Below are 27,140 nucleotides of genomic sequence, written 5' to 3' on the forward strand. Positions count from 1 at the left end.
GTGTAAGGACCAAATTCTGTTCTGCGACTGTTTATAAATCGGGAGCAACTATCACTGATTAATTCTCAGTTTAACTTGGGTTGCATAGTAGACCATGTTCATGCTTCACTAAAGATACAGGCAGAACAGAGAGAGTTATTCTTGACTCCGATCCCAGCTGTGTAACGTGCACTCTTTGCCTTTGAATTAAAATCACATTCACATCTTACATGAATACCTCTGATGTGAACACTTTCCAGAGATGGTTTGTTGTGGATGTTTTGTTTATTGTTCTATTTCTTAAGTTTCATCTCTCTATAATGACTCATTGTACAAAATAGATACGTAACTTCCTTTACACTGCCTTAAGGAAACTAAAAGTTTGAACAACTGTGTTTCTTCTGTTACGGACAACTCCACTGATGCTGTTGTGTTTTGCATGGCATATTAATCAGCTTCCTTAGAGAAAATAAATAACTCAGGAACAATGTGAACAAAGTACATTTTATCCAGAATAACACTATTATTGGTAGCCTTGTAAATGCTGCAGTTAGAGTTCTAAGTACCTTTAAAAATGGGAACTTTCACAAAACCACAGAATCACAGACTGGCTGAGGTTGGAAGGGACCTCTGGGGGGTCGGCTGGTCCAAGCCTCCTGCTCAAGCAGGGCCACCCAGAACTGGGTGCCCGGGACCATGTCCTGATGGCTTCTGAACATCTCCAAGGATGGAGACTCCACCACCTCCCTGGGCAGCCTGTGCCGGTGCTCGGTCACCCTCACAGCGACAAAGTGTTTCCTGATGTTCAGAGGGAACCTCCTACAGCGTGTGTGTCAGTCTGTGCCCATTGCCTCGGGTCCTGTCACTGGGCACCACTAGGAAGAGCCTGGCCCCGTCCTCTTTGCACCCTCCCTGCAGGTGTTTATATCCATTGATGAGATCCCCCCGAGCCTTCTCATCTGCAGGCTTGAATGGTCCCAGCTCTCTCAGCCTTTCCTCATAGGAAAAGCACTGGGCGCACATTTTCCCTAGACTTCCTTTTGTCACTCAGGTACTTACAGAAGTCCTTCTCATTGTCTTTGACTACCCTGGCCAGACTAAATTCCAGCTGGGCTTCAGCTCTCCTAACCTCATGCCTGCATGCTCAGGCAATGTCTGTATTCCTCCCGGGTTCCCCATCCTTACTTCCATCCTCTGTGCAAATAATAATTTTGTGGAATTATTATTTCATGCCTTCAGTCCTCTTGCTGTTGGAATTGTACCATAATTTGTGGTTATTTGAGGGTAATTGTTTAAACTGTATTTAGAAATACAGTATGACATTTCTTTGCATGTAGAAGCATGTTTGTTACTGGGCTAATGACGCCAATTGGCTGAACTTTTCTGATGATTTATTAGAGAACCATAAGATGCTTTAATGTTTCAAAATGTTAGTGACTTGTGTAAAATGCAAAAAGAAACCTAAGAAAAATCCTTACACTTAGATGCCCCCTGAGGAGGAGTAGCAGAGTATGTGTCATAGCTTGACTAGCTTCAAGTAAGTGAGAAGTGATGCACCATTCCTTCCAAGTCTGGAGTAGAATGACTGAGAGAAAACACCTTAGTGTTGAAAACAGACTGGAGCAACTCAGTGTCCTGTAGAACACTGTGGGTGGCAAAGAAAGGGACATGTGCATCTTTAAAATTTTTAAGTCTAAAATAGAGATCTGGATGATCAGAGCGTATTTTCCAGAAGGGAGATGTGCTCACAAAGGATTTGTCATCTTGTAGAGGCAGTGGTCATGAAAACCTCAAATTAATGGCCAGCTTTTTGGTTTTCTCTCTGCAGCCGTTGAATGTTGGTTCTGCTAAATATGTAGGGTTTGGTGTTTTTTTAAACGTACTCTCTCAGTAAAATTAATGGAAGAAAAGGTCTTTAAGGTTTGTAATGATTGAGGATTTGAGGTGGTCTTTTTCCATGCTTTTATTTCAGAACAAATATTTTTAATTGCATTTTACCAAAACATCACTTTTCAAAAAGTAATAATAGACATTATTACAATTGCTCACCAAATTGAAGGTTATTAGAATTGTATTGAAAGTGCTTTTTTCCTTCATGTACAGCAAATGCAGTTTGATGTGAGTCTTTATACTAATACAGACTTCTAACAAGAATATGATTGTACTTTTCTTCCCATTTACATGCATATATAAGTCAAATTACTCTCCAGTTACACAATTGGAACCTTAGTAACTTCATCCTGTGCAGGAAAAAGACCAAATGTAGGATGAATGTACATGCTATCATGTAGTAGGCTTTTGTAAAAGAGAAATTGATAACAAAATGAAAATGGTTGTCTGATGAGAATCGTAAAAATGTTAGTGAGAATATTTGTAAAAACACTTTACAACAATATATTTGCTTCATTTATATTTTTTACTCTTTTACCTAGTTCGTCTAAATATATGTGTAAGAACTTAAAAAAAATAATTTCTTATCAAAAGTAATTAGAAAAAATTCATTAATACGTTTTGAAATTGTACAGCACCATCTAGCTGCATTTGGGAAAAAAAAGCGCATTAAAACTATGTGGTTTTATAGCTCCTGCAGCAACACTTGGCTACCTTTGCATGTGATTGTTCCCATCCTCTGGTGAATATACATATGTACTCAAAGTTAAGCAAGTGCTCAGTGCTTTTGCTGAACAGGGTGAAAGGCAGATATAATTACACTAAAGTTTCTGAATTTTTTTACCTGCTTATGTCAGGGCCGAACTTGACGTTCATGGTTCAGACCCAAGTCTGGAGGCTGTACAGACAGAAGCATCTTGTGCCCATCTTCAATTTCCATTACCCTTAATTATGATACATTACCTGTGTGTGCAGAACTGTGTTCAAGGTGGTGGTCTCTGACCTACACAGTGATCTTAAGTCTTTTGCATACCTTCTCCTTTACTATCAAGAGCTCGGAACATAATTGAGATGGGTGTGGGAAGAGAGTGGGGATATCTGGTATGAGCTTAGTCATAATTGTCATCGTGCTAATAACGTATTTAGTTATTTTTACTCTCTTTGCTTCCGTTCTTGCTTCAGGACAAGAGCAAATTAAGCTTCAAAACAGTTGTGCCATTAACACAAGGGCTGATTTCCCTGTTCTGCTGACTCTGTTTTACTTTGAAACTAATACATGCACAACACTCTGCAGCTGTGCTGTACTTAATCAAACCTCCAACTTACTCTGCCCAGTGCCACCCTCTACCTATGCTGTTTGTTTGAGCTTCACATTATATAAAGCAGGACAGTATCACTTTGCATTACTAAAATTTTCAGAACTAGTGTAGCTCTTGGGGAACAACATATTTCCCACTCAAGGAAAGCAAGATGCAAAATCCATCCTTCCTAACAGAACTTTGTGAACTTCCTGCCAGTAACCTGAGCGCTCCTGAACCCTGGCAGCTGAGAAGAATGCGACAAATCCCCCTGGAGTCATCAGTGTTCAAGTAGTTACTCCTGCCCTGACCCTGACTGCTGCTTTTGCTTTTCTAGTGTAACCTATCTAAGGGAAAAATGCTGAGTAAGCGTGCACACTGCTGCTAGCAACCGTGAGGAGATGCAGAGAGTTTGAGTGAGAGGGGAGGAATTCTTTTGGCAGGTCACAAACCTCCCTTCAGCCTGGCAGCAGCTGCTAGCTCCCCACAGCCATTCCTGGCTGCAGCTGCTCGGGTGGAGCAGCACACCCAGCCCGGAGGAATATGCATTCTGGAAGATCTCTGCTTAGGGAATTTGTTTCTTCCTTTGTCCTCCTCTTCATTTAGTTGGTAAAGGCTTTAGAACAGCAGGCTGAGTACCTGCAAGCAGGGCAGCATTTCAGAAAACCAGTATGACAGCTTCTATTTAAATGTTTCTTTATTCAGTGTTGTCGTTCTGGAAAGAGTTAATTTTTTTTACGTACTGATTTGGTTTTGTCAGCTTTCCAAAGGAGAAGGGGGAATCTGCTTGCTGCTCAAGAGCTTTTTGGGAATGGCAGTAGTTCGAGGTGATGTCAGTAAGAAGTCTCTGAAGACAGAGAAATGTCCCTGTGCTTCTCTGTGTGCACAAGTGCCATCTTGCACCTTGTTGGGAAGGGCAGGGATGGTCACAAAAAGGCAATGCTCCCCAGAGGTTCCTTTCTGATCCCCTGATCCTATTCCATAAATATGTGCACAGAAAGATACAGGGGCTCAAAAGAGGCTGTAGAGGGAGCAGTGTATGCAAATGCAGAGGAAGATTTATTCCTGATACCGTGCAGAGAGGGGCTTAGCGACAGCATCCGCCAGCTCCCTCAGTGCTCGTGGGTGTGTCCCATTGGGGCCTATGGATCTGTGAGGATTCAGTTTTCCTAAATGATCTCTAACACAATCCTTCTCAACCAACAGGAAGGCTTCCTTTCTCCAGATTTCCTCTCTCATGTCTGGGGGCTGGGATGCTTGAGGGCCAGCCTTAGCAGTAAAGACTGAAGCAAAGAAGGCATTCAGTAACTCCATCTTCTCTGCATCCATCACCAGGACACCCACCTCGTTCAGCAGCTGGCCCACAGTTTCCCCAGTCTTTCTTTCACTACTGAAGCATTTGAAGCAGCCCTTCTTGTTATCCTTGACATCCCTTGCCAGGTTTAGTTCCAAGTGGGCCTTGGCCTTCTTTGTTGCATCTCTGCATACCCTGATAATGTTCCTATATTCCTCCCAAGTGACCAGTCCCCTTTTCCACATACTGTAGACCTTCTTCCATGTGGGTTTTTCTAGAAGCTCTTTGCTCATCCATTTGAGTCTCCTGGCTCCTTTGCTTGACCTCTTCCTCATAGGGCTGCTCCAATCTTGAGCTTGGAGGAAGTCGTACCTGAAGGAAGAGTATTTATTTCATGGAGCGTTGAAGAGGTGACACTCTATTTGTGAACAACACTATGTTTTTTGCAATGTACTTTGATTTTATGTGTAACCGCATTTTTTAAATAGTTGGAAGTTCAAAAATCTCTACTAGTGCTTTGTGTTTCGCTGTTCTGGAAAGCTACCAGAGGAATAATAGTCTTGGGGAGAGGTGTGTTTATGCTTCTGTGATGAGCTCAAAGGAAAAGGCATGACATGAGGAATGAGAAAAGCCTCATGTTTCCTGTGATCATTTAATTAAATGTGTTCCATAAAGAAGAGATTTATCTCTGTCTCTATTTAAAAACAATTCCATGGAGTTGCACGGATTTTTCAGTGTTGCTTGGAAACCTTTCCTCACTTTCTTCTTACAGACCTTTTGTCTTAAACACAGTACTTCTACAATGCCTGTGGAAAGCAATGGCGTGAATACAAGCCTTTCAAAGTAATAGAATTTACTAGTCTCAGAAATAAGCTGTCTTTGTCAGTATAGTGAGCACAACTACATAAAACTCATTACTTGGATAGAACGTCAGACTGTCAATATGTCACTACCTGTTGTGGAAACACAAGGCACTAGAATATCATCCCTGATAGCATCTGGCATTTTTAGTCAAAAGAGCTTCAAAACTCCTGCTGTGAATCCACCTACTAATTGTCAACAAATACACCCTTAAATAATGGCCTTTCTTCTCTACAGGTGCATGACTTTTCCTTCATAGATTTTCTTTGGCACTGCTCTTTGGTAGAAAGTTGGTCATTAGCCTTTGTCATCTCTCATTAATTGTTCGTATCAACTTTTCAGCTTTAATGTTTTTCTAGGCAGCATATTTTTAGTTCAGTTTTTCTGTTTTTGAGCAGGGAGCTTGTCAAGCTCTTTCCTACCACCCCCCCTTCAGTCCCCACCAAGTTGAGACACTGATTTGTACTATATGATCCATTGAGAGTTGCTGGCTGCAGAAGAGATTTTCCACCACCTCCTACAGGCAAGAAATTTTCAGGCTTATGATTGATATAGTGCAGTTGTATTGAACAGTATAATTGAATTTCAGTCTGGCAATTGAAAAATATGGCATGACAGCTGGCAAGCAATTATTAAGAAGGTTGTCCAAAACAGAAAGCCATAATCTTGTACAGAAAGATGTATGTGTGCACATGGTCATTCTTTGATTCATAGAGTCACAGGAGAGTTGAGGCTGGAAGGGGCCTCTGGAGATTGCCTAGTCCAACTCCCCTGCTCAAAGCAAGGCCAACTACAGCAGGTTGCTCAGGGCTGCATCCAGTCAGGTTTTGAATATCTCCAAGGAATGAGACTCTACAACCTCTCTGAGAAACCTGTTCCAATGTTCAAACATGCTTACAATAAGAAAGGGTGGTATTGGGGCAGGATTTTCATAGCGCTAACACATGTGCAAAGTAGCAAAGACAAATAATTTTAATCAAATTAGGACTTAGTCACAATATTCTGAAAGAGGCAAATACTTGGATCTTGAACAGGATGTTCTCAGTTATTTTATATCTACTAATAGCATTTGATTTTTAAAAAATAGAACAACCAGAATGATAACCAACATGTATGTTACATGTTGGCAAACTAGGGAAAAGGTGCTGGTTGGTTGGTTGTTTTTTTGTGGTGTGTGTGGGTTTTTTTGTTTTGTTTTTTGTTTGTTCCCCCCCCCCGTTCTGGTCTTATCTTTATTACTGTGGAAAAATACCCTGTGAGACTTGAAAATGTACTGTCTGAGTACCAAAAAACATGAACTTCTTTGTTGGGTTGGACTTTAACAAAAAAAATCCTAGCTAAGTATATCCTGCCTCATTTTATGTGTTCCTTTTTCCTTTCTGTTTCTGTATTTCTTTCTTGCTGTCTTTCTAGTATTAGCCTTGCTTGTGTTGCAGCAGTTGCTATTCTTATATTTAAAACAAATACTTTCAGTTTCTTAATGTAGAGTTAAAAAAGGCAGTCTGCCCATTTTCTGAGGTTTGTACATTTTCACGGACTCCAGCTGATTTAATTATAAATAGAAACATCATCATTAGAATTGTCACTTGACAAATGTAATGACCTACATAAACTATCATACATAAGCTATTAAGAATCCTTAGACTATTTATTATTAACTTACTAAATAATGACACCATCTACTGTAAATTATTATTTATCAGTGACTATATTGATAATTTGATTATAAAAGAAACTGCATCGGTAGGCACCAATATATGTTAATTCTCAATGCATTATGAAGAGACCAGACCCATCCTCCTCAATGATGAAATCAATTGAAAACGTAGTAAAACATCATATTCTAGCCTCAAAAACATGTTAATCTTTTTCTGTACTTGGGAGAGTGAAAGACTGATTCAGTGGAGAGAAGTTTTCTACTAGGATTTAAATGAACTATTTACTTTGTTTACTTCTAAAAAAAATAATGAGTAAACTAGGTAAAAAACAGATACAGCTTTATTTTTTTTAAGGTCTTAGGATATTTGGAACAACCCCCTGGAGCCAAACAACCTTTGTATAGACCTCTGTACCACTAGATGTCATGGTTGTTTCACAGAGATAATGCTAGAAAAATTTATCTTCCAGGAAGAGTTCTGAAACAAGTTTCCTTTGGCTGTCATTGCTCGTTTGTCATCCTAAAGCCAGTGTACATGGGACAGGTCATTAGACAGATGCTTGTTACTAGGCAGAGGGTTTATTCTAAAGATTATGGGGTCAAAGTGGTTCCAGTGGTTTTCTTCAAACATGTTAAGTACTTTATGGTTGCAAGTGGTATTCTTCTGCCCTGGTATATAGCAAATTATGTCACATAGTAGCAACTCACATAGTTTCAGTGCCTGATTTTGCTCTCTTTTGTACCAGTTTAAACTGAGAGTGATTTCACTTAAGCTGTTAGAAACAGATACGTGGAAGACTAAATTTAGAGTCTGTAGGTTTTTAACTACTTTATTATTGCTACTTCAGCTCTCAGAGAACTTGGCCTCACTGAAGAGTAAAATAAAATTGTAATTTGAGTGTTGCACAGCTCTAGTATGTATGTGAAAACCCTCAGCTGGAATTAGCTGGCCCATGAAGTGTGGATAGGCTGTCAATAATCAGTTGTAATGTGCAGGCCTATCAGTGTTTTATGATGAGGTAGCACTCAAGTTACCCTAAGTTATAACATAGATAATTTGATTTTGTAGGGATTATCTCTGTGGCCAGCAAGGCTTCAGAGGTGCAGTTATTCTGCAGGTAGTTGTGCTTGTTTGAGGTTTGACTTTCCCCTGGGTGTCTGCCACTACCACTCACTAGAGGTAGTGTGACAGCTCTGCCAGTAAAGCCATTTATATGAGCATTTCATGATCTGCATCACACAAAAAGAGTGAGGCTAGTTTAAACAGGCAAACAGGCTCTCTGGTTTAGTGTGAAGCTGATTAGAAAGTCCTCAAACACATCTGCATGCTGGCTGAACTATGGGACTGGCTTCCAGCTGTAATAGTAACTGAAAGGTAGATTCTGCAGGTTTTTAAGCCAGCACAGGTGGGTATAAAGGACGCTGTCTGTCTGCATTATGGTTTTTTTCACACTAGTGTAAACAAATAGTCATCAGTTACACTGTTTAGAATTACTTTCCTAAATAAGATGTGTATATATTATATGTTTGCTTCTTACAAGACCGCAGTACTTCTGAGCTATTGGAATAACCATTCCCTTATATTTATTTGCCTTTTCAGGAAGCTGCTCTGTGCAGACAACTTCCCATGGACTCAGAAAACATGGCCCCAGTTCAGACAGCTGTGAATACACCTGCCATGACACAAGACATGAGGCCTATTACAAATAACGGGTCCGATCCTTTCCTGAACAGGCAAGTTCATGTCCTCTTCATTAGGCAATTGGTTCTGTTGCCCTCTCTACACTTCTGAAGCTGTCTCTCTAAAGTGATTTCCCATATCACCTTCTTTTGTATTTACTTTGAACAGGGGGTACAGCTGAGTGTCTGACCTGGAATCTTTCAGTTTATGTTTCAAGAAGGAATCTTAGAAAAATCAAACAAATGGTAACAGGTGGTTTTAATTGTACTGTAGGTGGATGTAGAAAACTCTAGGTAGAATAGGTGCATTACCTAAGAGTAAATAAACTCATTTTTTTTTAGGCTATCAGAACCGTTTTTGTCTAGACGGTTACACATACATGTGTGTATTTCAAAATTTAAGAGTGTCCTCACTTCAGTTGCTTTATATTTGGGCAGGTATAACATGATCCCATGGGTGGCCAGTAGTTGAGAATGAGGCTTAAATGACACAGTATTTAATTTCAATATCTAACCTACTCTGCTGTGTTTTTTCCAAACACCATGATCAGGGACTGTATTTAACAGAACATCTTCACTGAGGCTTTTTCATGTTTCGATTTATAGTGGGCCGTACCATTCCAGGGAACAGAGTACAGACAGTGGCTTGGGATTAGGATGCTACAGTATTCCAACAACACCTGAAGATTTCCTCAGCAACGTAGATGAGATGGATACAGGTAGGATACTCTGATTTAGCTTAAAGGCTAATGATATTAATAACTTTGTGTTATAACCAGTAATATTTTATAACTGCATAACTAAACAATAATCCTTCACTTTCCTATGCAAGAAAATTGACTGAGACTGTAGGGGAAAAGGCCTAAAAGGTACCTAGTGCCCAGAAGGTTCTCAGCTTTAACTTAGATCCAGATTCTACCCCTTTACCTTAGACTGATACTAAACAAAGTAAGTAAAAGTTGGAAAATGTGCGCCTTAATTTGTTTTTCATACCATAGTCCAAGATATGAGGAGTAAAAATCTGGTCTTGGGTTACATTCTTGATAAAAATCACTGTGTTTTCTAACTCTGGGAAATCAGTGTCATTAATTAGTCTCTTACAATGGGAAAGTTAGATTTGCCTTCAGACAGAATGTATATAGCTAATTTAGGTTTTGGTGTGTATTTATTTTTATATCAGTGTCCTCATGGTGTCTAAAATACTAAAATAAATAACTAGGAAATCAACAAGTTTTTTCCAGATAGTGAAGCTCTCAGCACTTCCTCACCTAAACTTCCTTCTGAAGTCATTGGAAGTTCTAGATGATGCAAAGAGTGAAGGGCTTCTCTATTAAAGATTTTCATGCTTGTTATTAGTTATGAAAAAAAATCGCAAATCTAAATTACTGTAAAACACTTTTTCAATTATGCCCCCTGGACTGCCTTCACCCTTGTGCAGAGAGCGGGATGGAGGGTTTACGTAAGACTCAGTTGCATTGCTTCCTGTGCAGCCTAGTGAACTTTGAACAATCGTGCTTCCCAAGTGGAAGGTCAGAGGTTGATCATGTTGAATGCTGCTGGAAAGGGTCTTTTGTGCTTCTGAGAGCAAAGCAAGGATATGAAATCAACTCTTAAAAGAATATGCATTCTGCAAGCAAATGCGGTTTTGAGGTTACGTTTGTAGAGTATAGGAATGCTCACAAGTGCTTATGGGAAAGTGGGAGTCTTATTTTTATATCAATTGTGTTGTTTTAAATTACCCACAAGAAGAGTTTGGTATTTCAAAAGTTCTTCTTTACTTTTCCTAGGAGAAACTATAGGACAGACAACAATGAACATAAATCCACAACAAACACGTTTCCCTGATTTCCTCGACTGTCTTCCAGGAACAAATGTTGATCTTGGGACTCTGGAGTCAGAAGACTTGATCCCTATTCTCAACGATGTGGAGTCAGTACTCAACAAAAATGAGCCCTTCCTTACCTGGCTGTAACCGTTCAGTGCTGATTGGGCCTACAATGCAATTCAACGTTTCATTTTTCTCTTGAGATAGAGGTATAATATCTGAAAATCCTCAAAGAGATACAACTTACTGCCTTAATGACTTTCGTTACACCATCTTTATGGTCAGTTTAATCTCTGTCTGGTTTTGATTGACGCTAATTTAAATATAAAATACATATCTATATATATAAAAACATATATGCATATATATTTCTTCCTCTTTAACAAAAAGGCACACTACTTTACACATCTATATACTTCTTTACCTTTTCAGACCAGGCAGAAACGTTTCACTTTAAGACAGAAAGCGGGTGGTGTTTGTGCATGTCCCTGACTGATCTCCTAGGTTTGACTAACATCACAAACCCTTCATGATTCACAAAAGCTAACTACTAGGTCACTTGATTCAAAAAACATGCACAGCATCAGACCATGAGAGCAGTTTTATTACTATGTTTATGACTATAGTATCAAAAGCTTTTTTAATCAACTTACTTAAGCTTTAAAAATCTTTTTTTCATGCTTAGAAACTTATGCTATATGGAATACAGATTAAATCTGATCCATATCAGTCATAATAATTCTCATTATATACCTGTAAAGGCACAAATAGTACTATTGCAGTTTCTTTTTTCAGTATATTACTGTATAATTTTTGTAAACAAAACACTTCCAATCTGCAAGTACCAGAATTATTTAGCAACATTTTTACATTACGATATTGTTGCAAAATAAACCAGCCTGGTACTGACTGCTGCCTTTTAAAAACAAAGCAATGTATTTTAAACAAGCATTTTTTTAAAAGATCTTAGATTTTGATGTTTATTATATTAAGCACTACAATTTTGTAACTTAACACATGAACAAACAATTTTTTTATATATATAAAATCTGCAAATATGTTAAATGCAAAAACATGTTTCTAAAATCAGGTCTGAAAATGTGGCACAACTTCTTAATGTCATATGTAGTGGGGGAAAAAAGCCTTGCTCATACTGTTTTCAGTAAAGTTTTTAACTGACAGTGCATGTAGTTGTATACATGAAAAAGCTGGTAACTTTATCAGGGCAGTGCTAAAGCAGTATTGTAACTTGTCTGGTAAAGTTGCTTAGTTCTTAAGTCTTCACTTACTGTAATCAGTGTACAGGACACAGGGCGTGTTCTGTGTATTTCTACCTATTGTATATCCTACAAATACTTCTTTATCAGAGGTTTGGGACTGAGAAGGCATCAAGGACGTTAAGCTTGCAGTTCCCCTGAAATGCAAATGAAGTCCTAAAATTATTTGAATTTTAGTCCTAAAATATTTTGGAAATATATTATTTATAATCTGTGAATTTAAGCTTTTTATATTGAAAAATATGTCTTTTTATGAAAGGCATTAAAACTTTTCTCTGAGCTTAATCCAGGCTATGTAGAGAGGGGAAGAGATGTAGCACTCAGTGTAAATGTGTGTTTGCCAGGTCTTATAACACTAACACGATCTTACTGACGCACCACAGTATTGATCACTGAAGACTTTTTTCCATCTGGTTGGGTGAAGGTAGGTGAAAAGGTCAGAGATGAAGTGATGAGAATATGGAGTAGGTTTGGAAGACAAATGCTTATGTGACAAATATAGATCCTTGCCGGGAAGGGTGGCTGCAGGTAGGGATACATAGAAAATGAACCACCAGTGTTCAGTAAAAAACATAATAGAAGAATTTGATACAATAAACTACCTTGTCAATGATGAACTGCTGAGTGTAAGTGATATCAGAAGATGGAAGATAAAAAGTACACGCACCGAAATGTTGAAAAAATACATGGGATGCAAAGACCTAGTCATGAAGTTTTATTATATAGGGAAAAGTAGCTGGTTTTATGTTTTGGTTTTTTTGTGTTGTTGTTTTTTTTTTAATAGAAAATGAGATGTGACAGCAGAGTTCTGTCTGCACAGAATTTAATTACTGAATGGGCATTGTGTTTCTTTTATTCTTTTGGAGGGGTTATTTGTTGGGTTTGGGTGTTTTTTTTGTTGTTTGTTTTTGTTTTAATTATTTTTGCTAGTGCTAACTGTTGAGATAGCAGAAATTTCTTTTCAATAAACAGGGGACCGGGCAAGGCTGACTAATATTACTGTAACTATGATTAGTCTCTCAAGGACTTCTTCAGGTTGTCAGCCTAAATGGAAAATAGATGGTCCTAAGGCTTTGTTCTTTAGTGACATGACTGACTTTGGTAAAAGAATTGGAGATTTTTTTGGCATTTGGTTGCGATGCCAACTTGTAAGGCCAGCTCGTCAGCACTGCAGGCTTGGCCTAACAAACTGAAAGCCATTGGTGCTACAACAATTCACAGTAGCTGCAGATCCGAACTCTAGTATGATTCAGTTGATCTTGCTCATCATTAGATTATGTTTAGAAAATGCAGTTTGTTCATTTGCTAGAAAGTCTGTACCATTGTAAATTTAAGTCCTGTCATAATAAAGATATTCCAAGCAGATCAGGTTCTCAGCTGGTATGAATTAGCTGACCTGTGACTTCTGTTTGGCTACACTGGTTTTCATCAACTGACAGCCATACTTGTTGCAATGAAAACTGCTGCAGTTTTCCAGTAAAGTCACATCAGATGTTTATCATAATTGTGAAGCTACAAACTTGATTCCTCTTCCATTGGTATTTCAGGTGGTTAAGCATCTTGGTTCAAAGACCTTAAAGAGGTCAAAAAAATCAGAAGCTATGGTTCTGTATTACTTCCATAATAGACCAGCAGCAGATCTGGAACAGGAGGGTGCTATGTGAAACACTACTTCCAGTGTAAAACAACTGCCAAAATCTTAGGTCAGATCTTTACTCAGTCGTGAACCAAATAATGGTTAAGTCAAAAGTGATTCTTTACACTGTAAGCTTTTCATTTTTGTAATGGAGGGGATGTATCAGGTGAAGTGCAGCAACAATAAAATCTATTTTTAAAGTTCTCTTTAAAAAAAAAGTTTCTGGCTTTAAACAGGCTTATGGCAGAACTTTTAAGTATTCAAAGCATATGTAATTCTTATGAAACTAAACTTATTGCTGACAATATTTCACTGTACTATTTCCAATTGTGAGCATTTACTTTACTAAATGTACGCTGTCTACTTGTAGTATAAATACAATAAATGTGCCAGCTGGACAGTTTTACTGTTGACCATCGCTTCAGGATGGCACTCGTGAGTCTTGGTGATACAAAAGTAATGGGACATTGTTAATTACAGTTTGTATTCTGGTAATACTGTTAGAATGTAACTTGGGGTGGGGTCGGGTTTGATTTTTTGAGAACAAAGGCTGTTTGGGGGAAGGGAAGGATTAAAATATCTATTTTGAATACAGAAAAATATGGGTGTTCAGATAAACATGTTTCCTAATACACTACATCCATGTACATGCTAGTACATTAACTTTTTTATTTACTTCTTTTCATTTTGTTGTATGACACATGTGACCATTTGTTTTTAATTTCAAGTACTTTGCAACAGATTGTATGTGTCAAAAGCAATCAGATCAAACCGTTGTATCCAGGGTTTGATTCTGGTTTTTTTTATTTCTCTGATCTTGTACATGAAAAACAAATATAAATGAGCTTGAAGATTTTGGATGCATATTGGTTTATTAAATTGTTTCTTTTCTTTGGAGGATTTTAGTATGTGCTTCCCAGGGAATTGTGTAACACTGCTTGAAATGAAGGTGCAGACATATTATTCTGTGCAGAAGGCATACATTTTGAATTAAATTATTAGTATTTAGCAAATGAAATGGGTCATTTTGCCATTATGTTTCAGTTTTTTAATAGTTGTTATGGCTGTTAGAGATAGTAACAGTTTACTCAGAATGCTGAGAGCATGCTTCCCAGTGCCACCATTACTTGTGTCCTTAGTGGGACCTTGTAATTCACAGTTCACTAACACAAATGTTTTGCTACGATTTGTTTAACACAGTTATCTCTAAGCAGAACAGTTAGCACCAAGTCCATTTGATGTTAAGATCTGTTTTGGGGACTGAAATAGTGCATTGTTTTCAGTCTGATCCCTTATTCAAGAAGTTTCTTCAATTCTGCCTGAAGAAATACCTGTCATCTTTCCTGGGAACAAGCCATGAAATCTAAACATCCTGGGCTTGTATTTGAATATCCGGTCTTCACTGTCGTGGTACATGATGTGTGTGATCTAAGACCCAGTGAAACTGTTACTATTAATTAATTTTAAAATTCTTCCTCGAGTCATTTCCTTACATAATTTATTCTAATTAATTTTTAGAATGCTTCTAACAATATCTTGAGTTTGAATTTAAAAAGTGCTGGAACCTCCACCAAACAGAAATGCAAAATGTAGTAGCTTCTGAACCTGTCTTGAGAAATGCGTTTGTTAATTCTTGGCATATTTACTCAGGAATATTAATCAAGTTTCTCTGGCAGAAACACTGAATGTGTGTTTGTTTATAAAGGTCAGTTTGTTCCTGATGATGCCAGCTCACGTCTTCCAAGCTGGTCAGCAGTGCTCTGTGCAGATTGCTGTTCCCGTGTATTGTTACCTTACAGCTGTAGTAAAACCGTTTGTCAGGGAGGGATTTCCTGAATTTCCTGAGATTGTGAGGTACTGAAACCCCCTGTCGTTTTGGAGGAAGCATGTCAGTACTCTGGCTTTCCCAGACAACAAGGTACCGTAGCAGTCCCAGTGATGGGCCTTCTCATTTCACTACTGGGGAAGCTCAGAAAGCCACTCAGGCTGCACCAACAAGGGCACACCTGCAGAGGGTCCCAGTGTGAGTGTTCTTTTCTGGCGGCCGCGTGCACATCACTCCTGGGACCCTCGCCTCTCACACCGGTTCCCATAGAGATCTGTCGGGAGGTGTTATTTTCAGTGTGGGGCTTCTGGTAAAATCTCTTATGCTTTTTTTCTACCTGGCCCTCAAAGCTTACTCTTCCCTATGTCATCAGCAGTGCCTGTGCTCCCCACCAGGTGTGTTTAATTCTTAAAACTGCGATGGCTAGAATCACATGCAATATTTCAGAAAATTTAAGACCTTGTGTTTGTAGGGGGAGGTTGTTTTGTTTTCTTCTAAAAACAAGCTTTTTTGTGAACTCTAGTTTACAGACTCCCTAGAATTAGGAGATTCTAGCTGGGGTACTGTGCGGGGTGGTGCCGGCGGGGGCTGGGGCAGTGCTCGGCCCTGCAGGGCCCCCTGAGTGGGAGCGGTGCGGGTCGGGGAGCTGGGCACGGCTGCCAGTCCCACACCTTACACCAGCCCCAAAATCGAGACCAGGCAAGACTCGCCCAGCCAAAGGCAGTGGAGATTTTTTACTGGTGCTTTTTCCTGCACAGTCTCCAAATAATGCACTAAACTACTCTTACTGGCACAATTAGTAGACTGTATTTATTCAGTGCCTACTAATTAGTTTTTTTGGTTTGGATTGCTTGGATCCACAGGTGGGAGCAATTTGTATGTCAGCAAAGGGTCCTGCAGCAAATCAGTGGAGGATAATGAAGAAGTCTGTAAGAAAGTCCCATTGTATTGGCAGAGCTTTTGTAATTTCAATTAAACTACATGTCCTCTTCCAGCAAAAAAGTTATTTGGCAAGAAAAAACTACAGAAGTGTTTTATCTGGGTTTTTATTCATGTCCATCATTCTGATACCAGTCTCTGCCCTCTGGGGTAACGACCCCACCCGTATCAATGCCATAGACAAGGCAGTCTCCCCATGTGTGGGCAGGAGGGGTTCTTCCAGGGTTTGCCGTTGTTTGCCTTGTTGCTGGTTACATGGTGAGTCATGCAGAAGCCAAGAAGGGGGAGCTAAAGTTGAACTGGGGGCAGGTGAACGATCTTAGAAAACATCCTTAGCTCTTGGCTGAGCAAATGTATTTTAACTTTGTGTATGGTGCTTCCTAATTTTAGAAACGAACCTTTTGCAGAGAGCTGCCAGTTAAATAATGCATCATTCCCTGACAGGTGACATGGTACTGTGCTTGATGTGTCATCTTGTTGCAGTCTATTTATTGGAGACAATCAATAAAGAGAGCTCCAACTGTATGTAGTTGAGCCATGCAGGGGCACGAGTTTTGTCAGGCTGAAGTTGAAATACGTGGGCTCAAAATCACACACACACACACTGCACATGTTGTAATCTGAGTTGTTAAATAACCGATGTGTTTCTTTTTATGTAAACTCTTGGCTGAAACATGCCACACAATGTCAGAATTGCCATGCTCTCGGCACCTTAGTCAGCCAGTCACTGAGCAGCCACTTTTTATGGGTGAATACAAAAGCTTGAGATAACATGTGCCTCAAGGAGATTTTACAAATGATACTAATATTTTTCCTTCAGGTTACTAGGGTTTCTACCTCTGTATAACCATTGACACCTGTACACACTAAAGAGCGTGGTGTTCCAGTTGGTTGGGGCTACTGAGGTCTGTTTTAATGCTTTCAGTTCTCCCTGTTCGTGGTTCCTCTCCTGCCATCGTCTTTCTGTCCCTGTCTAGCATTGTGCTCTCTTTACCGGTGACTCCTCTCCCAGGAGTATCACTGGCCCAGTATATCTTTCTGTGTTACAACAATCTATGATCAGTCCCTCTCCCTGATTTTACTGGACACTTTGCTCAGTAAAAACAGAGAGAGCGATCTCCAATTACTGCAGAACTGACACTGGAGATTAGCATGATTCCCTTAAAATTAAATGCTAGGGGAGAGCCTCAGATGTTATCCATAACTGAAGACATTTAGGAACAATGTTGTTGGCACTTTAAAATGCTAGATCAGCTGAGCTGCTGGTTCCAGTTCATTTACGCTTGTTCGATACACCCCAAGGCCAAGGTACAAATGCAGCCCAGATCACGAAGTGTGTGCACCTTGTCTCAGTATCTACTATGTATTAGCTCACATCAGAAAACCACCATGTAATTGGGCATCTTAGAAGTGTAGATTCATGAAGCACTTATTTTCTTTGTTTTTTAGGTATCATAGCTTCCTGTCTGCTATTTCTTATCCCAAGTCTCCGAGAGATATTTATGTATTCTGTTTATTAATATATCAAAATTGTACACTATGCAGCTACCCATCCCTTTGTTGAATGCTGATGAGAAACATTCCGTGTTCCCAAAGGCTTCATATAAATAAAACAAGACAAATGCAAGATGAGGTGCAGGACAGCTGCTAACCACAGATGAAAGAATAGATGTAAGATGGTTGCATCAGTGGGTGGTGATATAAAGGGTACTCTCAAATTCCCTAGCAATGCAGTAGAACAGGTGGGAGAGGCAGCTGTTTCTGAAGAGGTTTTTTTTATAATTTATCATCTTGTACAATGTATCGCTGAGGCTGCTTTGCTTTTATTAACGTAACTTAGTGCCTAAATCTAGCTATTTAACATTTTTGTATATTGCTCACCAGCTTTTCATGCTTCTGAATACTTGAAGTTCTTCAGATATCTCTGGTGTAGATACAGAGTACATGAAGTACGTTTTCCGAAAGCACAGGCCACAGTATTGTTATTTCAGGAGGAAAATCTCAGGGACAAGATGCGGCAAATACACTGATGAACTAGAAGCCTTGAGACATCCAGTCTGGCAAGCTGGTTTGTGAAAATCTGTTTTAGGAATTTCTCAAGAAGCATATCAGTTGAGCTGAATCCTTCAAACTTCTCCGATCCCTCTTACTTCCTCCTTGATTTCTTTGGGAAATAGGTTTTTTTCTATCTAGGTTTTAAAAGACTAGTTCTTCTAAAAAGTATTTTTGCCTTTCAACTCTCTTTTGCCTTTTGTATCTCTATGATAACGCTGTGCCAAACACGACTAAATTTAACTTCTGCAAAAAGATGAATAAATAGCATTTTCACTCACTTATAGATTGGAAGCTTTAAGAGGAGGAGTTTTGAGCTACTCGACTCGACTGAAAAGAAATTGTAACTTGTGTTGAGGTCACAAGTCCAGCGTTCAGCTTCTGGAAAGTTGTAGGAGAAGCTTGCAGGAGGACGAGATGAATACTGAGTTGTGAAGAGCATCAGTTACGGTGAAAGAGTGAATTTTCTTTTGTTTTGTCAGAGGTGAGGTTGAAATGTGATAAGAGTCTCCAAATATGTAGAAGTTTGCTGTGAAGAGGAAGACTTTTCTGTAAGCCCACTGGGAAGAGAGCAGTGCGGTACCAGGGGGGTGCATGGTTACATACTAAGAAAGTCTGTCTAACTTTCAGAAGAGTTGGCAGTGTTATAAAATGCTGAAGGTGTTGGATCTCTGAACTGAGAGATTTTTAAGAACAGGTTATGCAGCTGTCTTGTAAAATTTAAGTGTTGTTTGCACTGCCTTTGTGTGCAAAGGTAGGTGCCACAGGTGCCTCCCAGATCTGTTTATCTGTGACTTGAAGTCCCCATATCACCTTTGTTAGCTGAGAGATCACAGTTGGTTCGTTATTGCCATGAAGAGGGTGTTAAAAGCCCTTTTACTTCACAAGTAGAAACAGATTTGGTTACATACTGGGAATATTTCTACATCATTAAATGATACATGCTGCGCAGTTTCTGTACAGGAGAGATTCAAGACAAGGATTACAGGTATAGGACATATTTCAGTATGTAAATAGTTACGTATGTTGAAGGTTTAATGGAGTTATCACATATCTGGGTTTAAATAGTGTGTGTCCTCCTTTGCATGGGTGCCAATTTTATATTGTATCAGAGATGTGGAAATTTGATTTTCTAGAAATGAGGCTTCATTTACCATTTGTTTGGAGCCAGTGTTTGAGGATCATGTTCTGTATAAGAAATCAGCTTGCACTCTAACAAGACAAGACTGGTGGGCATTCACAGTGGTGACTGATCAGGTTGTCGTTCGTCCTTGTCTTTGTAGCTAATGAACTTTGCTGGTAGAATAAATGGCTAGGGCAGCACACGTGTACCTGGAGCACTGTTCCTCCATCCCTTCCATCTCAGACTGTAGTGGGAAGGGTTGAAACACTTCAAATAAAGGTGAAACAACTTCTCTATGAGGAATGGCTACATATACTAATGCTCTTCAGGCTAAAAAAAAGGAGACAACTGAGAGGATATGAAAGAACCTATGAAATGAGGTATTCTGAGGAAGAGGGGATAGGACTGGCTGTGTACTCTTTCTTGCAGGCAAGAACGAGGAGGCATCGAACAAAAAGAGCAGGTGGCAGGGTCTGAACAAAGGAGGTTCTTCCCACAGCATGAAGTTAGATAATGGAAGGGATACTGAGATCCAAGAAACAACTGGACAGCTTCAGGGAGAAGGAATCCCTCAAGAAGAGTTAAATGCAGAGATGGTACATTTGTCTCAGGAGGTGCCTGGAGTAGAAAGAATTGTAGGCTGGGAAAGTCTCTACAAGCCTCCCGTATTCTTACACTTTCTGTTTTCAGTTTCATCTTCTACAGCCATACTGTGTTATTCCTTCCCTCTGGTGAGAAAGTTGATTATGGATTAGTGAAGAAGCCAGATCCTCATCGTGCTGAGAAATGGCAGTGAACTGGCCTTCCTTGCAGAATTCCTGGTGTGAAGCAGGGTATCATTGTGTCCAAGATGACTCATGATGCCTCAGACTAGGGATCTTCGCACTCTATTGTTTAGCCTGGTACTTTGACCCTACACTTACCTGCACAGCAGTGCTGCTGAATACACCCATCTGTTGGACACAGTCAAGGAAAGAGACCTCACCATGACATTCATGAATCTCTTTTGTAACGCACTCTTTACAGAGAACATTTTAATCCCAGCAGGTCTGAAAGAGAGAAGTCCTCACTTTTCCACATAACGTAAACAGGTACTCAAAAAAAGTTAGACTTGGGGTATGTCCATCCGACAAACCTCAAAAGAAAATAGACACAACTGTGTTACAACTGAGCGTGTATTTGCACATTTCAGCGTGTATTGTACAGCAGCATTTGGTGATCCCCAGTTGGAAAGCTGACTTGGGAGAGAAGATATTTTACCTGAGAATACCTTCTTTTTAAATAGAAGCTGTTTTACAAAAATAAATATGAATGTGAGAGTTGGATTTTGCTTATTTTATTCCATGATGAGTGGTTTCAGGAACGCTAGAAAGGGAGTCAGGGCTTCATAATGTTAGTAGGGGCAAGTGCCCTTCATTCTCATCTTCTTAGCCAGAGACGATGCATGTGAGGGCTGCTTTATGGAACGATTGCAAAAGGGAGCCTCCCAAGATAAGGAGGGTTGGCTGCAATATTCATATTCTTTAGACAGTTCCATCTCCCTGGAAGAATAAAAACATGGAGGTAATTTAGTGGCTAATATTTCTGTGACTTCCAAAGATTATTATTTCCCCGTGGCTATGCGAAGCTGTCAGAATAAACACTGCAAATATGGACTGAGATCATATTTTCAGCACTCGGCAACACTGTAGGGTTTCAGCTGTACTTTAGAAAACATGATCATGGCGCTCAGTGAAGGCTAGCTTAGTATTTCCGACTGTCAGCTAGTCAGGCGTACTGATAAGTATCGTCAGTACACAAAATAATGGAAGAAGAAAGCCATCAGTTGCTCACCCCACAACATCCACAACATTTGCAGTCACCACAGATTGTTCCAAACAGGCCGTTCACCACCTGAATGCCACAGAGCGTTGCCTGGATCCCACTCATGATGAGCAGCAAGGAGAAGAGGGTCAGGTTCCACGGGACAATGTTTTCGGGTGACTCACACGCGTTCCACATTGTGTGGTTAGCAAGGTAATCCCTGGGGGGAAACAAAACAGTTACGAAGAAGACGATGTTAGCTCACAGAGAGGGGATCTGTCACAGCTGACAAGGCGTCACTGTTGTGATGTTCTGTTAGCCTCAGTGCTGCGAGAAAGAATTCCCATTATCGCACTGGTGGTACTTATCTAGAATGTGATTTCGTTTGAGTTTCTACATCAATTGAAGCAATTGATTTGAAAAGATGAGTCATCAGAAGGGAACAATCAAAGACGAGTATGTATTAGATAAAATTTAACAGTTTCTGGTATTTTAGGAAGAAGAGATCCTAGCCAAGCATGTGCCAAGTGGATGTTTGTTCATGCCAATGTCTTTTGTTGAAGGTGGTTTTGCCACTGCTTTTGTGGTTCTTTGCTGGATGAAGCAGTGCTGACATCTGGCGGTATGTAATACACCCCAAGGCGTACCCCTGCAGACGCGGGACTCCCCGGGCTCCTCGGGAGTGTGGCACCTTCTATAATTCGTCCTTGGCAGAAACCCCGGGGAGGCAGGGGGTGTCCACATCTACATATTTGTCTTAATTTATTGTATTACATTGTAATAAAAATAAGTGAATTACCAAAACAATATGATAGAATATTAATAAACCCAGTTTTCCTAACAAAACATCAAATGCTACCAGGCCAGTTGCCTCTCTTTTGAGCAGAAAAGAATAACCGTTGCTGTTCTGGATAACTCATCTAAAGAACAGCAGTATTAAGTAAAAGTATTTTCCATAATTTTTACCTTCACATTTTGATTTAGTTGTGAACTGCTTAACCACTTGCTATGTTTCCTCTGCATATTCTTAATGCGGTTTTGTTTCTTGTGTTCTTGTCAAGTGATTCTTTGCCAACAAAATTGTGTTTGAAACAGAGCATATTTTTCCAAATACTCCCAGAATTGGACCAAAGCAGTTGGTTTCCAGCCCTCACTGGTCCATCAACAAATGTATAATATACAACATGATACCTCTTTTTTTCCTTTTTAACCTGAACTATAATTTTGTGGTCTGTTAAGCAAGGAACGCTGATAGGTCACTTCTGACTGAGGAAGGCTGCATTAAAGATTCTCAGGTAACGAGAGGTTTATGGTGCCCCTTGTTATCTGTCCTGCTGTTCTTGGTAACATACTGTACCCTGTTTTCAGCTGGACCTTTGCTGACTTCAGCCCTGAGCAAGGGGATCGCTAGGGTTTCATGTTCTTCGCACCACCTCTCTGAAAGTGATAAGTACACGACAGCAAACATATGAGTTGCAGAGTGTGAGGAACAGACAACTTCCAAATCCCATAACCAAGGTAAAATGACACATAGATACTAATTATTCAAGTACCATGAAATTTCAATATAAGATGTCAGTGCACTTCATCTAGGTAGAATTTATCCCCATATACTGCTTATCATCCCAAGAATAACCTAGAAGGCTGTGCATTTCTCTTTATCGGCTCCTTTGAAACTCAATAGTTTTGATTATACTTGGTAGTCTTCACATCAGAGCTCTTGAACCTTAGTATTGCTGTATGTTGCTGGCTTTTCTAAGAGCTTCTGTGTTTTAGACAACCAGTAGAATCCCAATTTTTATACAACGGATTTAGAAGTTAAATCTTATCACAAACTTAAAACATGCATAACTTTTTTTCGGATTGTCTTTGTCTTACCCATCCTGGAAAGGATAGGTCCACTCTCTTCCAGTGTAACATTTAGGGCCTCTGTTTAGGGCTACTGCTGACAAAATGAAGCAGTATCCAGCTCCCAGAAATCCAATTGCAGCAAATATTAGAGAAGAAAACATCTGACGAAGAGAAAAATAATGTTATTTCTGTTTTCATTCAGACAATTAAATGTACCCTATTAATATGAATGTTCATTCCCTAAATTCAGTTCATAATAGTCAAAATAGACAACTAAATTATATTAGATTGCAATTACATAATAAATGTATAACGTATATCTGTACTGGGATTTAGAAGCTTTAAAAGAATTAGCACCATTTGTCAGAAGACGGGTCGATGCTGACACAGTAGATGGCACTCCTACCCTTCAGACAGTATTCATCCAACAGACGTAGTTGTTGTTCAAGGTCCTGCGTTTCACTGAAGTGGATCTCTTTCTCAAGAGATTATAAGCAAGACTGAAGTCTTGGACCACTCAAGGCATTAAAAAAAAATCTGCAGTATCCTTTACAAGTTAGTTTTGGTATCTTGGTCATATTTGAGCCAAGTAATTATATTTTTCCTTCCTGAGTCTCCCCTTCAGGTTTCCTATTAGTATGCTTTATCTCTTCGTCGGTACTCGTCAACATTAGCTCTAACAGTGCAACTGGAACGGATTAGAAGGGACACCTATTTTTCTGGCTTTCCATTACAGCATTTTCATATATACTAATATATAAGTAAATCATGCAAAGACTAATGCCCTGCTTGAATTCTGCAGCACTCGTAGCCATAATAGTTTGTAGGTAGAGGTAGTGTCTTTTATTGGATCGAAGTGATATAGGTGGAGGAAAAGAGAAATGTACTTTCAGGTCTGTGAGCTTTTATTCAGACCTCATCACAAGGCTCTTGCCTGGAGTGTTGATATGCATTTTTCAGTTGATGTATGGGGCTAACTTGAACATTATGTTTATGTAGCAGACATCACAATAATGGTGTTTCTGCTAGCATGCAAGAACAAATTCAGTTTTCAGTCATGCTGTGGTAAGGCCACCAGGGCTCTTTTAGTCTGGTGTCTTAGTACTTGTGACTATATTAATATTCCCAGTCTCTCAGCCAGCTGCACTTTAACACGAGTCATCAACAAGGCACTGCACTGTGGAACACAGGTTGCTTTATGGGCAGCACCACACGTACCGGATTTAGCGTACATACGCCAGCAGGAGCAGGGGCAGCGGGTGCTCACGGCTGGTCACCCCCTGGGTATAACCGTGCGCCCCGTTCAGCTGCACTGCAGGGGAGTGGGTCGCAGCCTGGCAGCAAAACGTTAGTAGTTTGGTAGTCACTGAGTTATATCTGGTCTTCAAAGCTAAACTAACAGAAAATTGATAATCCAGTGTGGTGAAGAGAAATATGTGGCTCTATTTCCCCCGCCTCGAAGTCCCACCTGGTTTGTTGGGATTGCATGAAGACAGGATCAAAGACAGGGGATTTAGGGAAGGCTCCTTGTTAACCTCACAGTCATGATTGTTTTCCTGTTTGTTTTTTCCTTTTGGTTTTGTTGGGTTTTTTTTCATTTGAAAACGTGTTCCTTTATAAAAAAGTGTAATGAACTACTTGAGCCAAACAATTTATTTCAAAAGGACAGACTTTCCTAGTAGAAATATATGTATTTTTTTCTCTAATCTCTTTTTTAAAAACTAAAATGCTTGAAGTGTTTACTAGTATCTGAAGATACCCGTTTGAAATTTTTGACTTCTAGTGCGAAAGGAAGCTATAAATTCAAAGTGGAGCCTGGTCTACTCATCTTTAAGCAGGAGGTTGGATTAGGTGACCTCCTGAGGTCTCTTCCAACCTGAAATTTCCTGTGAACCTAGTGAGATACTCACAGGCCATTGCATGGGTCTGCAATGAGCTGGGAATTAGTGCCCAACTGTCAGAATAATTTTTGAACTGCCAACAAAAAATGGCTGAAGGGAGAACTGTTATGCTCTGCAAAGCAAAGTGCTGATCTTTCAGAAATTAGTTTCAATTACGATAGCAACTCTAAGTATCTTGCTATAGCAGAACACAACAAGGCAGTACGGTTATGGTACCTGTGGCACAACATCAAAGGCATAATACAATTTTTACAGCCTGCTATTTCTACTTTCCAGCACTCAGACAAATGGTAGGGCTTGTGTCCTACACTCTGGACAGCATCTGTCTAGTCTCTCAATGACTGTGAGCAGAAGATATATATATTGTGTCAGTAACAATTTAGCTTTTACTTTTTTGCCATGTTTCCTCTCACTTACCGCAAACCTCTTTCCACAGCTCTCATTACCACAGCATCCACAGCAATCATTATTCTTAAGGCCCAAAAATACCAAGGCAGGAAAGATCATCTACCAATAACAGAAATACAGTTTGAATTGGGATGAATTCAAGTTACATTTGCTTTTAAATATAATAGTTCTATGTCTTTTTTTTTCTTATCACTAAATTACTTATGGCAAAGCTGTTGGATGATTTGTAACGTACTTGTTTATCAAATACAAATTTGCAGTGTTGGAACCTGCATTTGAGGTACTGAGGAAATTCAGCAATGCAAAGTCATGGTGTGGGTGGGAGGGGGAAAGGTAGGAATGTCTGAATTTATATACTCACCAATACACCAGATCCCAGGATCCCTCCAAAGTACCAAACTTCGTCTGTAATGTATAGATTGTTGTCAATCACTTTTCCTCCAGGGAAAAACAACAAAATGTTAGCGAGGGTGCATAGCACAGCCAGGGGAATAAGAGTGGTTCCCAGGCACTTAGCACAACCTCCCGTGCACATGCTTTTTTAAAGAAATGGCAAACACAATTAAAGGCAGAGGAAAAATCTCTCAGACGTTCTTGGAACTGTTTTATAAAAAGGAGGTTCTCAGTGTGCTTTACAAAATCCAGTTTCTGCTGTGCCTTTGGAGGAGATGAGCCTGTAGAATGCTCCCTTCAGAGATGGTGCTGCAGTCGATCAGAAATGCAGTGTGCTCATTATTTATACGTTCTTGCAGCCGTGATGTCAATTTTCTAAACATTCGTAAATGAAATTACATTCAGTGCAGCCTCTCTCTCATTTCACTATGACAACCAATAACCTCTGTTAATATTTTACTAATGTGGATGAGAGACTTCATTATCTGGGCTTAGGTCATGGGTAGATATCCTTCTTAGTCCTGGATCATCGTTTTTACAACACACGGTTCTCTTCACGCTACCAAATACTTCTTTGAAAACACTGACATGAAAACATATAACGAATTGGCTGATGTTAATAACAGCTGTGTGCAATGGAAAAGTTCTGGTGAGTTTTCTTTTCTTTGGGAAAGCTGAGCTAGTCATTTGTTATTTTGAAGCACTCGGACAATTTATAGATTTGCACTAAGTATTGAATTATTATGGAGGCAGTGTTTTGCAGCTGGTGTCTCTGAATAGAGGCGAACGAGCAAAAAAGTTTCAGTGGACTTGCTCCTTACGTTGTGTCATTTTGTGTTCTCTAAGGATAATGTGTTCCCTCAAAGCCCAGCATTTTATCTGCACTCAGGCGAAATTTCCACTTAAACTTATGCTGCATGTGGCAGACAGACTCCTGAGCTCAAGCAGAACCTCAGTGGCTTAGCATGCAACATTTTGTTCAAACAAGCATCTCTTTTAAGGCAGGCTCTGCACTCTTTAACAGATACTGGATACCTTCCCTTTCATATTTGGACTTGGTATATTGTCCTGTAGAACTTCGGTTAGGATGATTTTCAAACCAATCTTCATTCCTAGCAAATAGTGGTAGTTGCAGTTCCATTGCCATCCCTGTGTGGAGATGAGAATCCCATGTATTTAGAGATAGAAAACAGTTTCCACTTTGCTCAGAGGGTAAAGCTCACGAAATTTTAATTCAAATTTGAAATAAGCCTTCTTTTAAAGATGTTTGAGGCTTTGTTTTGATCCACATAGTGGAACCCTGCTGAATCTTTAAAGACAGGCGGCCCAGAAACATCTAAAATTTTACCTTGTACAACCACAAAATCCCATGAGGTACATAATATTTAACTCTCCAAAGCTGTCTTGAACTGTTCAGAGCCATGGCTTCAGGTTAAGTGGCAATTGAA

At 39.6% G+C, this 27,140-nt stretch overlaps 3 protein-coding genes across 5 annotated transcripts in view; 2 read left to right on the forward strand and 1 right to left on the reverse strand.

Annotated features, from left to right (window-relative positions):
• The window catches only part of WWTR1 (WW domain containing transcription regulator 1), an 82,974-nt gene extending 68,713 nt beyond the window's left edge, over nt 1-14,261 (forward strand). For both annotated transcript variants that reach the window (XM_075098738.1, XM_075098737.1), the window contains exons 4-6: nt 8,580-8,713; nt 9,266-9,378; nt 10,447-14,261. In XM_075098738.1, the coding sequence (XP_074954839.1) occupies nt 8,580-8,713; nt 9,266-9,378; nt 10,447-10,631 (432 nt within the window). In that variant the 3' untranslated portion in view covers nt 10,632-14,261. The remainder of the gene's footprint in view (nt 1-8,579; nt 8,714-9,265; nt 9,379-10,446) is intronic.
• Nucleotides 13,613-26,207, reverse strand: TM4SF4 (transmembrane 4 L six family member 4). Its single transcript, XM_075098751.1, has 5 exons — nt 25,661-26,207; nt 25,309-25,398; nt 23,018-23,151; nt 21,170-21,359; nt 13,613-20,877 (listed from the first exon to the last, which is right to left on the reverse strand). The coding sequence occupies exons 1-5, from the start codon at nt 25,832-25,834 to the stop codon at nt 20,860-20,862; spliced, it is 606 nt and encodes a 201-aa protein (XP_074954852.1). The 5' UTR covers nt 25,835-26,207; the 3' UTR covers nt 13,613-20,859.
• A 48-nt stretch (nt 26,208-26,255) lies between these two features.
• Nucleotides 26,256-27,140, forward strand: part of TM4SF1 (transmembrane 4 L six family member 1) — a 52,731-nt gene continuing 51,846 nt past the window's right edge. Inside the window, exon 1 of one of the 2 annotated variants that reach the window (XM_075098741.1) lies at nt 26,256-26,341. In XM_075098741.1, coding sequence (XP_074954842.1) covers nt 26,306-26,341 — 36 coding nt within the window. In that variant the 5' untranslated portion in view covers nt 26,256-26,305. The remainder of the gene's footprint in view (nt 26,342-27,140) is intronic. The other variant, XM_075098744.1, reaches the window with a different exon arrangement.

This window comes from Phalacrocorax aristotelis, chromosome 7 (genome assembly GCF_949628215.1).
Source record: "Phalacrocorax aristotelis chromosome 7, bGulAri2.1, whole genome shotgun sequence".
Classification (NCBI taxonomy): Eukaryota; Metazoa; Chordata; class Aves; order Suliformes; family Phalacrocoracidae; genus Phalacrocorax; species Phalacrocorax aristotelis.